Source organism: Physeter macrocephalus, chromosome 1, assembly GCF_002837175.3.
Source record: "Physeter macrocephalus isolate SW-GA chromosome 1, ASM283717v5, whole genome shotgun sequence".
In the NCBI taxonomy this organism is placed as follows: domain Eukaryota; kingdom Metazoa; phylum Chordata; class Mammalia; order Artiodactyla; family Physeteridae; genus Physeter; species Physeter macrocephalus.
Window position 1 is genome coordinate 67541251 of NC_041214.2, and position 18027 is coordinate 67559277.

The 18027-nt window shown below is 34.6% G+C and overlaps 1 protein-coding gene across 5 annotated transcripts in view; it reads left to right on the forward strand.

Moving 5' to 3' along the window:
• The window catches only part of NLGN1 (neuroligin 1), a 951664-nt gene extending 942067 nt beyond the window's left edge, over positions 1 to 9597 (forward strand). For all 5 annotated transcript variants that reach the window (XM_055083836.1, XM_055083834.1, XM_024124254.2 and 2 more), the window contains 3 exons: positions 3368 to 3580; positions 6996 to 7785; positions 8586 to 9597. In XM_055083836.1, coding sequence (XP_054939811.1) covers positions 3368 to 3580; positions 6996 to 7785; positions 8586 to 9408 — 1826 coding nt within the window. In that variant the 3' untranslated portion in view covers positions 9409 to 9597. The remainder of the gene's footprint in view (positions 1 to 3367; positions 3581 to 6995; positions 7786 to 8585) is intronic.
• The last annotated feature ends 8430 nt before the right edge of the window (positions 9598 to 18027 follow it).

Sequence of the window (18027 nt, forward strand, 5' to 3'; positions counted from 1 at the left end):
AAAAGAATAAAATACCTAGGAATAAACCTACCTAGGGAGACAGAAGACCTGTATGCAGAAAACTATAAGACACTGTTGAAAGAAATTAAAGATGACACCAACAGATGGAGAGATATACCATGTTGTTGGATTGGAAGAATCAATGTTGTGAAAATGACTATACTACCCAAAGCAATCTACAGATTCAGTGCAATCCCTATCAAATTACCAATGGCATTTTTTACAGAACTAGAACAAAAAATCTTAAAATTTGTATGAAGACACAAAAGACCCTGAATACCCAAAGCAGTCTTGAGGGAAAAAAGCAGAGCTGGAGAAATCTGACTCCCTGACTTCAGACTATACCACAAAGCTACAGTAATCAAGACAACATGGTACTGGCACAAAAACAGAAACATAGATCAATGGAACAAGATACAAAGCCCCGAGATAAATCCAGGCACCTATGGTCAACTAATCTATGACAAAGGAGGCAAGGATAAAAATGGAGAAAAGACAGTCTCTTCAATAAGTGGTGATGGTAGAACTGGACAGCTACCTGTAAAAGAATGAAATTAGAACACTCCCTAACACCATACACAAAAATAAACTCAAAATGGATTTGAGACCTAAATGTAAGACCGGACACTGTAAAACTCTTAGAGGAAAACACAGGAAGAACACTCTTTGACATAAATCACAGCAAGATCCTTTTGTTTATTTATTTATTTATTTATTTTTGTGGTACATGGGCCTCTCACTGTTGTGGCCTCTCCCGTTGTGGAGCACAGGCTCCAGAAGCACAGGGTCAGCGGCCATGGCTCATGGGCCCAGCCGCTCTGCGGCATGTGGGATCTTCCCGGACTGGGGCACGAACCCGTGTCCCCTGCATCGGCAGGCACACTTGCAACCACTGCGCCACCAGGGAAGCCCACAGCAAGATCTTTTTGGATCCATCTCCTAGAGTAATGGAAATAGAAACAAAATAAATGGGACCTAATAAAACTTCAAAGCTTTTGCACAGCAAAGGAAACCATAAGCAAGACGAAAAGACAACCCTCAGAATGAGAGAAAATATTTGCAAATGAATTAACGGACAAAGGATAAATCTCCAAAATATATAAACAGCTCATGCAGCTCAATATTAAAAAAAAACAAACAACCCAATCCAAAAATGGGCAGAAGACCTAAACAGACATTTCTCCAAAGAGGACACACAGATGGCCAAGAAGCACATGAAAAGAAGCACATGAAAAGCTGCTCAGCATTAATTTTGTATCCTGCAACTTTACAAAATGCATTGATTAGCTCTAGTAGTTTTCTGGTGGCATCTTTAGGATTCTCTATGTATAGTATCATGTCATCTGCAAACAGTGACACTTTTTCTTCTTTTCCAATTTGGATTCCTTTTATTTCTTTTTCGTCTAATTATTAGAGAAATGCAAATCAAAACTACAATGAGGTATCACCTCATGCCAGTTAGAATGGGCAGCATCAGAAAATCTATGAACAACAAATGCTGGTGAGGGTGTGGAGAAAAGGGAAACCTCTTGCACTGTTCGTGGGAATGTAAATTGATACAGCCACTATGGAGAACAGTATGGAGATTCACAATGGAATATTACTCAGCCACAAAAAGGAACGAAATTGGGTCATTTGTAGAGAGGTGGATGGATCTAGAGACTGTCATACAGAGTGAAGCAAGTCAGAAAGAGAAAAACAAATATTGCATATTAACGCATATATGTGGAACCTAGAAAAATGGTTTGCAGGGCAGAAATTGAGACACAGATGTAGAGAACAAACGTATGGACACCAAGGGGGGAAAGCGGCGGGGGGGTGGGGTGGTGGTGGGATGAGTTGGGTGATTGGGATTGACATGTACACACTGATGTGTATAAAATGGATGACTAATAAGAAACTGCTGTATAAAAAAATAAATAAAATTAAATTTAAAAAAACCAAACAAACAGATCCCCAGTAAAACCTGGAGGGCTTCAAAATGCAAATAGGGCAGACACTTGAGTGGAGAAAGACTTACTCTTAAATTCCAGGGTTGGCGAGAAAAGCAGTGAGTAACAACAGGCTCAATGAGCGTATCACACTTGTTTGCCACCAACCTGGAAGTCGTCAAGGGTCTTCTCTTGATCCCCATGCAGGCTATCAAAAGGTTGACCTAAAACAAATGGACTGCCAGCTATTTCTGCAGTAAAAGTGGGTTTGTTTGGGATCAACAAAGAATTGCTGTTTGGGGTCTACAACCATGGCAAGCCACATGCAAGTCCCCCCACAGCAAGAAGAGAACTTTTTTAAAAGGGGGAAAAGGAAGCTGGGAGGGCTGTAGTAAACAAAGAGTCCGTTGGAGGAATTGAGAGTTTGAAATAGAGTGGCTTTTCACTGGCTGAGTTGTGAGAGTCTCTCATTGTCTGAGCTCTTGCCAGTCAAGGGAAGTTTTTGTTCTTCCTGCTGAGCTCTGCTATTGTCATAGGGCATGAGCGCTTCCCTTTCTGACCTCCCAATTCTATTTTAATTGAGGTTTCTTTTCATTAATTTTAGACTGTTCTTCTTTTTTCTCCAATTGCCTTTTCCACTCTGTCAGTTTAGATCTTTGTAACGTCTCACCACCTCCATTCTTTCTATTATTCAACATATATTTCTTTTCATTATTAAATTCACTATAAAATGGAGCTTTGAGTATTGGAGAAATATGAATCTCAACTTTTCAAAAATCTTCAAATATTCTACACTGTTTTCTAGTTGAGCAGATCTCCTCAGTTTATCATTTAGGGCGTTCTAAAATGTAACCTCAAATTATGTCAGGTACAGTGATTCTTAACCATGGGGCATCATCAATAAAAATGTGCATACACCTATATATGCAAAGAGTTGCATATAATTTTATGCACGAGTCTTGGAAAATACCCCTGCTCTATACCGTCATATCCTGCCATTCTGCCACGCATACCTTAAATTCCAACCATATTAGACCACAAGCAACTTGAGGACTGACAGTATTTATGCAAAAACACATTTTCATACACCCCATGATACTATCCCAAATATCTCCACCAGGTAACTTGGCCCCTAGAATATCTCCCTTGAGGTCTTTCAAAATGTTTTCATTCTCTTTATCTGCCCCCTGTTACCTGTTACCTGGATAACTTGGGAACATTTGAGGAAGATAAATGTCATTTTTCAGATTTTAGTCTCTGCTATTCTTCCTAAAGTAAATTATGTTATTCTGGTGGGAAATAATTTTTTACTAAAGAACTTGGATTGTACTCATCTTGATGAACACAGGCTTCAATTTTATTTAAATTTGATGTCTATTTGATTCATGTCAACTCAAAAGGGTGTTCTTTGATGTCTTTTTATTTCTGTTTTCCAGGTTTCTTGAGCACAGGGGATCAGGCTGCAAAAGGAAACTATGGACTCCTTGATCTCATACAGGCTTTAAGATGGACTAGTGAGAATATTGGATTCTTTGGTGGTGACCCCTTAAGAATCACTGTTTTTGGATCTGGTGCTGGGGGTTCATGTGTCAATCTGCTGACTTTATCCCATTATTCTGAAGGTAACCGTTGGAGCAATTCAACCAAAGGTATTATGCAGGTTGCAAATTTTGACAATTTTGGTGTCTGCATGCCACGACCATCAGTAGTATGTGATGCTCTGTATATATTTCTCTGTTTAAACTGTGTTAGGTTGAACTCAATAACTGTTTAAAACTTTGTTTCTTCAGCTTCTCTATGCATGTTTAAATTTTTGTGAAACTCTTTTCTTTGTCTCCTGTGGAGCTTGGTATGGATGCCCTTTCAAACACACTTCAGAATAATTAGCATTACAATACTTTCCTCTCCTCCAAAGGGTGATTTTGGGGAAAATCAAAGATGTTCACAGTTCTGTTATCTCTGTTTATTCAGTAATCAAAATCAAAGACAAGGGTTTTTTAAAATTATTTTTTTAATGCAAGGCTTGTATATAATCTATTTTCTAGATAGTAGATGTTTTAAACCCTTTACTAGTATGAAGATAATACGGAAGCAGTTGTAAGCTAGTTTGTCTGGAAACGTGATTTTCACTTGTTGCCTGAGTAGAGAATGGACGTTTGATTATTTTGCATGCGTGATCCAAAATTGTCAAAGCATCAAGGTCACTAGTAGAGCTTTTGATTAAAAAGAAAAATATGTTTGAATTTGTGCTTTTTCTATTTTCAACTCCAAAAGTGTTAATTTTTTTTACCCTGAAGCCTGGCAAAGCAGCATGGAGCACTGAGGCTGCTTAAATCTGTGAAATATTGTTCTTGTCTCCATTTTCTGGCCTTGACATCCTTTTTCCAAAATGCCTGCCCAAGGCTTATCATTGCTGGTCTTTATGGACTCCCATTTTACCATGAGTTTAGTCACCCATTCTTTTAGCATTATTAACTTGAAATATCCACAAGAACAGAGGTGTTCTGTTGGAGAAGTCTGTAAAACAAATACTTTCTCTCCACTATACATACACAATAAGCAGGAAAATAGAGAATATACATCAGCAGGGACCATCTTGTATTTTCTGCTTTTCCATCGTCATTTTATATATATTAAGAAAGTATACACTGTCAATTGTAATTCATGAAGCTTCTTAATTTGTAAGACTGAGCAAATTAAGACTCATATCAAATTATGATATGAGCACCATACATAGAATATTTGTTTTTGGTATCAAAGACACATTAATGTGGAATTTCAAAATAACAGTCATTAAGTGAGTTTGTATATTTGGAGGACCATATATTATTATAGACTTAATTTATAGACATAGTTTATGTAACATCTCATTTGTATTAGTAGAGTTCTGAACCGAGATGACAAAATGACATATGTGTGAGAACTCTTTCAATTGTATAGAGATTTTGGTCTGTAGTGAAATGACTTATTTTGAAATAACAAACTTCGTTGCTGTTGTTTTTCTTAACTGAACAGATTAGATTGTTCTAGCCTGAGGACTATACTAAGGCCAGTACTTATCTAGGATAACATTGGACAATCTGTTCAGACTTCTTAGGATCATTTGGTCTCAAATGCTCTTTGCGCTGATTTTTTTCTAAAACTTTTTCTAAATGTAAAGTGAACATGGGCACCAAAGCCATTTTCAGCCAGTATAACACTAGCATTGCATAAAGAGATGAATCAATTAGTTCATCAGCTAGCATTGCTATTCATCAACTCATAATGTGGTAAACAGTGGCAAATGGCTATGCAAACAATTGAAAATATAGCATTCCATCACACTCTTCAAGGAAATCTGTCCATGCCTGGATAGATAAATGGACTTACGTTTGATCTAGTCATAAGTTTATTAACGAAGCTGCCTGAATTGACCAGGAGATGCTCAGAAGAGGTCTTGAAATCATCAGGCTAATTTTATCTCCATTGCAGACTTTAAGGTCTGGGAACTTCCCAGAGCTGCAACAATGCTCAGGCCTGTATCTATCAGGAGTCAACCACACATAACAAGCACTCTCGCTGACAATAGACTATGTGGTATTTCCCAGTATCATCTAGATGGCATATTTCGGACTATATCAAATGTGATGTGTATTGTCCTTAAAACCTTTTTTGGTATATTTAATGTCATTAGTCCCTAAAATGGGAAAGAATCTTATTTTAGCTATAAAGTTTTTAAGCAGTACAATATTTCTCTGAGCAAATGTTGACAAATGCATAGCCTATATAATTTTTTTAAATTATTTGTATTTATATTATTTGCTCTGGCAAACTTTGCTCTAGCAAACTGAAAATATGTTCATAAAGATGTCAGAAACCAAAACAAATTTAAATTAGTATTGTTTGACTTTTTGAATATTTTTATAATTATCTAGGAACATATTACATACATTTTGAATATATATATGTGTTTGGAGAAAAAATGAAAACTTTGCTTCTAATTCAGTCATTACTTTAACACCTTTGTGAAAGAGTTCTTACACATTAACACATATGAATGATTGAGGATGTGTTTGAATAACTGAACTACAAAGCTGTATTTGGAAATTGACAATACATGTAATTTTTTAAATAAAATAGATAAATTATATTTTTAAAACAAGAATTTTATTAGAGAATACCTTAATAAGTAAAGTTCATTTATAAATTTGAATGGTATGCAGCTCTTATCAAGCTGCATATGGGACCATGATTTATGATTCTTCAATGTAATTAAGTGCAAAGCAGTGGACCATGTACTTTTCATCTTTTATGATAAAATATAGCAGTGCACATTCAACAGTGGAAAAAGTTAAATCACCCCCCCCACTAAATCCTTCTGCTGATGGCTTTTTCTTTAACCTAGTGAAAATACTTCAAATGTTATAACTTCTTCTGAAAGATGAATATTCAGCATACTATGTCTGACATAAAGAGCTGGAAAGAGTATGTCTAAAGCGATATTCTGTTTCGTGTGCCTTTAGGACCATCCCCAGGGTATTAGCAAATTCCCAGCCCCAATAGTTATGTGAGGTCTGAACAATTTTTTTTCAGATAAAATCTGATTAAAACAAACACACAGAGCCATTTTGAAGAAAGATGCTTGCAGCCAAATTGGAGGAAATATCCTCAAAAGACAATACAAAGTCTGATGATGATGAGTTAAAGGGGAGAGAGTTAGCCGCATCTGGTTGGCTATCATAACAGCATAGGTGTTTACATGCTGAGCAAATAAATATTTGGGCCTTTTTGCCACAAGTATTTCGACACTCTCCTTCTCTCCTTGCTTACTGCCTTTCTGAGACATTGCACAATTTAGCTCTCTTGATCCCAAAGTAGTTGCTACTCAAAGCAGATGACTAAGGTCCACCTCTTGAATTCATTATACCCTGGGGATGACTTTATGTACCTTCTCTTAAGCAAAACTGTCTCTATCTCCTTGTTTCTTGAGTCATATCTGGGACGTGTCTCAAATATCAGATTTTATTGTTTTACCACAGCATTATTCAAAGGTCATCTGAAACTCTTTGTTGTTTTTTCCTATAGGACTTTTTCAACGAGCAATAGCTCAAAGTGGAACTGCCCTTTCCAGCTGGGCTGTTAGTTTCCAACCTGCAAAATATGCTAGAATGTTGGCCACAAAAGTTGGTTGCAATGTTTCAGATACAGTAGAGTTAGTGGAATGCTTACAGAAGAAGCCTTACAAAGAACTTGTTGACCAAGATATTCAACCAGCACGATACCACATAGCCTTTGGACCTGTGATTGATGGTGATGTAATACCAGATGATCCTCAGATATTGATGGAGCAAGGAGAGTTTCTCAACTATGATATAATGTTAGGAGTTAACCAAGGGGAAGGGTTAAAATTTGTTGAAAATATAGTAGATAGCGATGATGGTATCTCCGCTAGTGATTTTGACTTTGCTGTTTCTAATTTTGTTGATAACTTATATGGATACCCTGAAGGCAAAGATGTTTTGAGAGAAACCATTAAATTCATGTATACTGACTGGGCTGACCGTCATAACCCTGAAACCAGAAGGAAGACATTATTAGCTTTGTTTACGGACCATCAGTGGGTGGCACCAGCTGTAGCTACAGCAGATCTTCACTCAAACTTTGGTTCACCCACATATTTCTATGCCTTTTACCATCATTGCCAAACAGATCAGGTTCCAGCTTGGGCTGATGCAGCTCATGGTGATGAGGTTCCCTACGTACTAGGAATCCCCATGATTGGACCTACAGAGTTATTTCCTTGCAATTTCTCCAAAAATGATGTGATGCTGAGTGCAGTCGTAATGACATACTGGACAAATTTTGCTAAAACTGGGTATGTACCTAAGGAATGAAGTTTCCTATAATTTAATTAAAATATCCTAAGTACTTAAAAAATATATATTTTGTGTCCAAATGATTTAATTTAATAGATTAATACCAACAATACATTAAGTTCCTTTATTCAAAATTTATATTTGTGGTGTTTCAAAAAAAATCACTGCTTTATTCTTCCTTTGTAAAGTTTATTAAGACAGTCATACCTTTATTGCATTACTCAATAATTAAATTTATCTTGTTTTTTTAATTACACAGGACTTCTTATTATTGTTATTCAATAGTGACAAATATTTTATAAAGATATTTCAATTTACAGTACTGTATGCCTTTTGATCCTCCCAACTACCTTGTGAGGTGAGCAGCTCAGATACTATAATCCCATTTTACAGAAAAGGGACGTTAGGCTACGAGAGCTTTACCTAGATGTTCATATGTTTAGTGTACAGCAGCATTAGGACTCAAATCCTCACTTGCCAATTCCAAATGCCAAGTTTTTTCCAATGCTGTCTCTGCTAGCTTGCCTATGAGACAACTCATATGTACATGAATTTTTAAATCTTTGGGTACATAGCAGCCCGTGGGTAGAGAGAACAAGAATGTGAGATTTACTTATACTACAATATCATCCAACAACATGCCTGAGCTGGGATTGATATTTCTAAATTGACCCAAGTTATGTTAAAACACAGTCTAAAGCCTGGCTGAGTTCACCATCTTCAATTAGATGTTAAACCAGTATTATTTTGATTTTTAAAAGAATAAAACATTTTTTTTCTCATAATTTCTCTTTTCTAGCGACCCAAATCAACCAGTCCCTCAAGACACAAAATTCATCCATACCAAACCCAACCGCTTTGAAGAAGTAGCATGGACCAGATATTCCCAGAAAGACCAACTTTATCTCCATATTGGATTAAAACCAAGAGTTAAAGAACATTACAGAGCCAATAAAGTAAACCTCTGGTTGGAGCTGGTACCTCATCTGCATAATCTCAATGACATTTCTCAGTATACCTCGACAACAACTAAAGTGCCATCAACTGACATCACTTTCAGACCTACGAGAAAAAATTCTGTATCTGTCACATCAGCCTTTCCCACTGCCAAGCAGGATGATCCCAAACAACAACCGAGTCCATTTTCAGTGGATCAACGGGACTACTCAACAGAGCTGAGTGTCACTATTGCAGTTGGAGCATCACTGCTGTTTCTGAACATCTTGGCCTTTGCAGCCCTGTACTACAAAAAGGATAAGAGGAGACATGATGTTCACAGGAGATGCAGCCCTCAGCGCACGACTACGAATGATCTGACCCACGCACAAGAAGAGGAGATCATGTCCCTCCAAATGAAGCACACCGATTTGGATCATGAATGTGAGTCCATCCATCCACATGAGGTGGTTCTTCGGACCGCCTGCCCCCCAGATTACACACTAGCTATGAGGAGGTCACCTGATGATGTTCCCTTAATGACACCCAACACCATTACAATGATTCCCAACACTATACCAGGGATTCAACCCTTACACACATTCAATACATTTACCGGAGGACAGAACAATACTCTGCCCCATCCTCATCCCCACCCCCACTCACATTCAACAACCAGGGTATAGCCAGATAAGAGAAGCAAACTCTATTTTTTTGATGGATTGCAGTAAAAGATTACTGAAGATTCCTTGGCTTTCAACCTACAAGACACTTACTATTTAAATAAGGAGGAATAATATGTGAATATACATATCAAGAACTTTGGGGGCTTTGAAAAAAACATGAATTGTACATATATACACAAATCAACTTTAAAAATGAATTTCAATTGCTTGAAGCAATTGTTCTGAATGATACTTTTTCATTCACATTCAAGAATTAATTTTTTGAAGATTTATGTTACATGATGGAATTAGGCATGTGGAGCACCAAACAGGAAAGAACTATGTCTGAAATATAAAATATAAAAAATTTAAAAAACAACCATGAATATGCACAAGGGACACACCAATGGAATGTCAGATAATTTTCACCAGTTTTTATTTGGAGCTGTTTTATTGTGTAGACCATATTTACATATTTGGATAAGTACACAAAGCACCAATGCTGTTAATGGCCTTAGTGGAGGCTCATGCTGAAATTTGCCAGTAAAACAACGAAGTTTAAAGACTGGCAGGTACAACATTATCACATAAGTGCTGTCAGTATAAAGTTGTGGGGATAAAGGAAACTGGATATTTTTAGCACGATGTGCATGATAATTTATATGCTTGGTGGCTGTGCTGCTGATTAAGCCGTAATTAAAATTCTTCTCATCCCATTGGAGTTTTTAATAGAAGCTTCCTCCATCAATTGGCAGAACCTAAAGAAGATTTTAAGGGGCAAAAGTAATTACAATAAAATAATTCACAGTAGCTTTGATAATAGACGGAATTAGTTATGAAAGGTATTTGAAAAAACTATAGGTATAGTGGTGAATACTCGCTGATATGAATCCCAGAAAAAAAAATTCCTATGTTTTTAATATTCTTTTCATTCCCATCTAAGTACTTCATGAAAATATAACCCTAACTGGACATGTGTTACAGGATCTATACTTTGCTGTGGTTTTTGTTACTCTGTATTTTGTTCCTTTTGGTAAGGTGAAGTGTGTCCAAAGAGTTACTTACTAGTCTTTTATGATATAAGGATGCCCCAAATTACCACTCTGATTACAGTTCTCAGTTCATTGATTTACTCATGTTGCATGACAAAATGTTTACTAATAATAACTCAATATAAAGTTATGTCCCTTCTCACGTCACTTATCTTTCTCACTGAGGTTCATTCACTGGAATTTATTCACGCAATCTCAGTAGAGTGCAACGTAGATGCAAAACCTAGAAGGAGAGTCAACACCTGGAGGATTTTAGTCTTACACATGCGTGTGATTTTAAATGAATATTCTAAGACCACAGGAAACTCTTCATCCCCCTGTTGTTTACCAGTAACAGTATATCACAGACCTTTCCAAATGTTTGTATATGTAATCAGATGTACATTTGTATTAAAAAAAAATTGAGATGGACTTAAAGAGCACATCCTGATAAATACTTTCTCTCTTACCTGTACTATATTTCTATTAGACTAAAGTTATGTGATTTTTTTTTACATTTTTTCAGATGACTAGCAATTTTGATAGTTTGTAAGATAATGCAAAGAACTTTCTCTGACAAACTAACTGCAGTAACAGAAACCTTTCTTTTCAGTTACTCTTTTTCAAGAATGAAAGCTTATTATACAAAAAAAATTGTATACTACTTGATGGAAACAACTTTGTACATCTTGGCCATGTCACTGGTCATTGCGTGAAATAAAGATAATAATGATATAGTCCAATGCTAAGAGACATGATCTTTGCTCATTAAAGAGCTAAAATGTTTATTGCTGTTTTGTCTTTTTTTAAAAAACAAGAACAACAACAGAAAAAGAAACATGACTGTCTCAGACAGTCATTTTTCTAGACAAGTCAGGTTTTTGAATACATATAGGTAACTTCTACAGAAAACACACCGTGTATTTAAAGGCAAGTCTCATCTAAGATAAAACTGATGAAACTTTAATATCTTGAATTTTTAAGCCCAGAAACTCATGAAAAAATATTAGCTTTGTATTTTTAAATACCTCTTATGTAAAAGTGGTGTGGAAATAAAATGTGCCAATTGTTTTCAGTTAGAAACACAGGTTCCAATTCTGATCATCAAGGAACAGGTCTATTGGAAATAAATGTGCAATATTCATGAAATAGACTAGCTAGGTTCACAATATAAGGGTGATTAAATTATCATAAAGTAGTGGTTAGAAAGTTATCCTTCTAAGAAAAATTTTAAGTGCTGAGCAAGACATTAAGCTAACACTAAAGATAAAATCTTCTCTTTCAAGGAATTTGTTTACTTATAATTCCCCCTCCCAATTATTAACTATCAGTAAAATGTAGATATTGCTCCGTAACTTCAAATAAAAATCTATTAGAAGCAAAAAGTCTTCAAAATCCAGAGCAGTCTACGTGCAGTTTTTGCCTGATTGGTTATGCTTTTAGACTGTGAACTGCCAATGTAAACAAATAAAAAGAATTAACATCTGAAATATTGTTTAATCAGAAAACTGTCTTTTACTATATTGATTAAACAAAAGATAAAAACAGAAATAGAAATGACAACAAAATAAGATATACATGAAATCTTTCATATGCATTACTTCACTTCGCAAAACCATTCTATTATATTTTAATGATGGCCATATTTATATCTATCTACCTATCTGTTGCTCTAAACTTATCTATTACTCGATCTACGTAGCTATACCATAACAGACATCTATTTTATACTAATTTAGGGAAATGATTTAGGAAAACAAAGCATAGCCCTATTCTTTTTTTTTTTTAATTAATGTAGCATCAACTTTGCGGAAGATAAAGCAGCTCTAAGTTTTATTACTGTTTCAGGTCGTGATGAAGTCATTGTGAATGAAGGTTAGTTGCTAGTTTTATAATTACAACAGCTAGTTTTCTGAATGTAAAATGATGTCCCACAATAAATAGAACATTAAGAACTGTTTTTAAAGCTGAAACATAAATTTTAAATGCAAGAAATATTTTGAATATTGTTATGAAATTTTACCCAATATGTTTAAAGTGTATTTATTTAGATGATAATTTTCTTTAGAAAAAAAGTTGCAAAATTAAAGGAATATTTCTGTCATCACTTATTACTTCAGATTTTCCTACCTCTGATGAAACTGCAAATAGTCAAGTCTGCTTACAATTTATACAAACATTAAGCCAAAATTGACTTTATTTCATTGTCTTGCTAGTATACAAAATTCTTGCCAAATGTTTACCAACAGATTAATGTTGTTTTAGAGGATGGCATTAGCAATATGAGTGACAGATCTCATAGTTTTAAATTTTTATTGAATATGTTGACTGTGAACAAAATCTAGTTGACTGCTACAGATATGAGTTTCATTATTAACTTTAGGAAATTGGAAAGTCATTTGCTAAAGCATTAAAAATACCCAATTTGAATCTGGAGAGATCATGCTAATAGCTCAAACTAGAAAATCTGAGTAAAGTATAGATTATTTCATTCTTCATTTCAAATTTAAAAGTTGACCATAATAATGCTTTAATTCAATTTTTTTATCTGTATAACATAAAAACAGCAACAAAATTTTTTAAAACAATCAACCATATGTAATACTAAAGAAGAAAACAAGGATGGCACTAATCTTCTTACAGAAAAGAAATACCAAAACTCAATTGTTTTATCTATAACATATTATTCTCAGTTATTTCACCTGTTGGCATACTTATACTGACACATGTTAATGTAATGAAAGGATTCAGAGAATGTGGTTTTGTGTTCCAGCTTTAAAGACACTACTACATAGAAATTACTGGGATTCTTTTCTTTGGCGAGTTTCACAGAAATATTTTCATAGGGCAAAATGATGAATGGAATTCTTAGGAAGCTGTCGAATATGGTCGCAGTCCTTTGATATTTGTTTTCTTCTGTGTTATTGGTTCAAAGTACTGGCCTTTCCCTTCATTTCTAGTAATTAGTTGTTAATAGACTATCACTTTTTAATATGAGTGAAAATTAGATAATTTGGTTATACGTGTGAAACATGCTCCCAAATAAATTCAATTAATGGACACTTCCCTGATGAGATTTTGTTATCATTCATTTAATTATCTTGTCAAGTTTTTGTTACAACAATTGTTTTGGCTTTTTAGTCAACAAACTAAGGGAATTTCTCCAACAGCCTTATACCTCTCCTGCACTTGATATAACAGCATACACTTCAAATTTCCATCAGAAGTCTCTAAAGAAATTTCCTACTGATGTGAAACATTTGGTAACCAACTTGATTATTTTTCATAAGCATTCTGATTTGATTTTATTCTGGCACTTTGCTGTATTTGTATGCAGGCCAGAAACCAGTTCCATTTGAAAAGCGTTATAGCATCTACAGACTGGAATAACCATGTGCAGGGCGTAAGTGCCTTTCTTTCTAGGATTTTATTTATGAACATTATTGTCTTTTTTTAATTTGCAGATCCTAATAATTCAATTTAAAAGTTATAATAGGGTGATCATGTTATAAGTTAACAATAAGAAAATTTTATTTAGAAAGGTCTTTTCTTGCATTTAGTTTAATTTTTGTATGTTATCAAATGGGTCCAAATGACTTCTGGAAAAGAGCAAGGTGAATTTTTGAAAAGCAACAATTATTTAGGCATTTGATTTAATTGTACATGTGGAAACTTAAATCTCTAGCAACCTTAAACTTTTTTTGCCAAATAAGTAATTTTAATGTAAAAGAATTCTGAAGTTGTTAGGGACAATCAAATCAGACAGGTATATAATTTTATCTAGTCAACCATCATATATACCATGTGGTATATATAGTCTATGAACTATATAGTTTGTAGGATATTTATGATGGCCCTTTCAGACTCATATATTTCCAAATGACATTGTATACCTCCCTACATATGTATTAATGTGATAGAATTTAGTTCTCTATGAAAAGTCAAGCCAAAGTGCTAGCAGTTTTGTGTTGAAATGAATGATGACAATTAGAGCTTTAAAGAAATTTGTAAAAGTACAGTAACAAAAAATCAGCAAATGAAATTAAAGCAGAGGAACTATTTTTGAATGCCGTTTCCAGAATTGATATCTATATTAGATGGTGTGTTTAAAAGGATTTTAGTGTTTTTGATTCATCCTTCTCTGCACTCGTATCATTTAGCAAATTAATGGGACATATGTTTTTTGTAACAAAAGGCCATTGGGTTGTCATGATTCACTTTGTGTTTGGACATCCATGGATTTCATTAAAAACAGGTTTATTATCACGAATAAATATTGCCATGTTTTCCAAGTTGTGTTGACCATTTTTAAACTCAGAAATAATTTCATCTCTGTTTGACACACACAAAAACATTTCCAAGATAAATGTTCCCTTGCAACTTCTTTCTCTTGCCCACACATGTGCTGACAGTTCTGATTTTATGGAAACAATGATATTTTATGGTCTGTTCACCTCTTGGTGAAGGCAGGGAAAGAATTTGGAGAATAAAGTTTGGGAACTTGGATACAGTTGTTACAGAGCTTGTCAGAAAAGAGAGAGGAAAGCGGGAGGAGGAAGAGAAAATGAAAAAGGGAAGGAGTGAGGAAAGAGGGAGAAAGAAAGGAAGAAAAACTTCTCAATTTTTAATTAATGACTTCTTGCCTCCAAATAGTTTTTTTTTAAGAATAGATATACGACAGTTACTTAAAAAGAGCACAAAGGGATTTAAATAAATCCCTTTAAACCATAATCTATTGTCCTTAGAGAACAAGATTCATAATATTTAGGAAGAGGCACAAAATTTAATCGTTGATACAAGTCTTTGTCAAATTGTGTCACTAGAAACAAACAAAAATAAAATCTAGAGATATATATTTCTAGTTTTGTACAATCTAATCAATAATGATCTTTGTAGGGAAGACTAAGTGAAGTGTGGACATCTCTCATCTGACTATCATCCAAGATAAGAGTACAGTAAACAATTAGGACATCATAGAATTTTCCCATGCATGGTCTAAAGACCAATATTTTCAAACTGCTAAATAGAATTGTCATTGCCTTGCTGGTCTCTGTGACCACATAGAGCCATAAGTACCAAATAAACAGTTCAAAAACACATTCTAAGAGTTTCACTTTCCACAAAAGGATTTTGATGTTTAGTAGGATTTCATGTTGTTTTATATGATTACATTTTTTCATTACATTTTTACATTTCCTTACAGGTTACAGAATGTTATTTTTGAGTTCAAAAGAAATGTCCCAAATATATTCTGTAAATGTTCATATGAAAGCAAAATTTTCTAGTGGAGTGCCATAATTTGAAGTACTTTCTCTACTGCCCCCATCCTGGACAGTTGCCTTGAATCTCCCCTTAAACATTTCTATTTCTCTCCTGAAAACACTCAGCTTCACTCTCAGAGCTGACTTCCTCTGCACTGCCAGATATCTCCCCACCAGTTCCTGCAGCTTCCATTCCAATGCCTTCTCCCATTATTATTTATGCCTCCTTCTTCAAGGATGTAGAATTTGTGGGGAAAGTCTTAAGGTGAATTAAATAAATGGTGCTTCGGGCAGGTTGGAAGCTAGTGATCACCAATCAAGCAATGAGAGGAATTAGCCATCCATTCACTCAACAAGTGGTGCCCAACATGTGCCAGACAATGTACTGAGTGTTAGACACATGAACCAACTCTGTTATTTACCCAATAACAATTATTGCCACACTAGGAATAGTTTTAAACACTTAAGCTACTCAGATCACCTTTTGTGCTACCAACTATATCACATCATTATGCAACATCTTGTTTTATCTATTTGATAAGTCTAAAAATAGTAAAGATAAAACAACATTTGTTGAGTTCCCACAATATTATATGAATTCTATTGAGCAAGTCCATCAACAGAGGCAGGTATATAATAATCCTTCCTAATAATAAATATGGCCATATCTGAAGTCACCCTATATTAGGCCAAAATAGATCATGGAATACGAAATAGCTTAAAGCTCACCTGATCCAACCACGTAAATAATTCCTTAATCCTCTACTACAATCCTAACATGTGGTTGTGAACCCTATCATTGCACAATACCATGAGTCTGGAATTCTAAAGCAGCTGGCTACGTTTGGGACCATTTGGAATTTCTTCCTTATACTGATCTATTGTTCTTTTTTTTTTTCCCTAAAAGTCATAAAGTCTCCATCATCTGACTTCCTTTTAAATATTTTAAGACAGCTATTATATCTTCCATGAGTCATTCTCTTCTCAAAGGAAGAATTTCTATTTTCAATACACCATTCTGAACACTTTTTTGAATATCCTACCAGACTAAGTTTCTCAGGAAGTATGATGTCAAGAGTTGAACATGACAAATGTTTCAAGTATAGGTTGATCTTTACTTCATAGAACACCACTATAAGTGTCCTCATTGTAGAAAATATTTTTTAAAATATAATCTATGATAGTATCATCTTCTTTAGTGGCCATAGCACACTAGTAATTCAGGCTGAGACATACTCCCTACTAAGACTCTTTAAAATCTTACACATACAGTCATTAAGGAAATTCTACCTTCACCCTGTCTTTGATAATTTGAGTTTTACCTCATCTTTAGGATACTGAACACTATTAAATGACCCTTCATTAGATTCAGCACATTGTTCTAGCCTATGACGTTCTTTCCATCCAAGAGGAGTGAAATCCATTAAAATGATGAACATCCTTCTATCTTTACCCAGATCATTAACAAAAAATACTGTCCAGAGTTAAGTTGAGGACAAAGCTCTGGAGTAATAGGAATAGAAGTAGTATGTATAGTACTGACAACAGCAATAGATATATTTGCTGAGCACTTGCTATATTCTAGGTTCTGCATTTACAACCCACAACAAACCACCACACACCACCCTCAAAGTACCTATCAATCATTTTCTATGCACTTATTCATTAATCCATTCTTTTAAAGATACTTATTAAAGATCGTTTACATACAAGTCACTGAGCTATTTATGATAGAAAAGTGAATAAAATATAGCCTTTTTCACCCATTACTAGCAACCAAATGATTAATTCTTCATCTTGTTTACACACATAGCCTGAGACATTATCAGATAAATTTGAAGAATTGATTTTCTGCCATTTAAAATATTTGACATCATAGTCATCTTTAGTAAGAAAATTGGGGTAATTACCCTAGAACGTCTATTTAAAGATTTGTGAGTGGCTAGAGCTTTGTGGTAAATGGTAGAAGATATCACAGAAAAAGAATGTGGTTTTGCCACTTCAATATTTTCCCCAATTCTTACACTAATCATCTGTCATAATTAAGATGCTGTCTTAGGCCAGACAACTGTACTCTTCAAATGGTATCATTTAATAGGAAAAACTACCTCATAAACAAAGTAGAAAAATTGAAATAGTATAACATATTTTACAGTGAAAAGTAAACATCTGTCTCACTTCAGATCTCAATTCCTTCTCCAGAAACATTGACAGTTTCTAGTTTTTATATATATTTCTACGAATATTCCATTCATATAAGAACAGGTACAAATGTGCATTGCCTATGTCTGGACGTGGAGGAGAATATGTATATATTCTTTTTTAACTTATCTGGAAATGCTCCATGG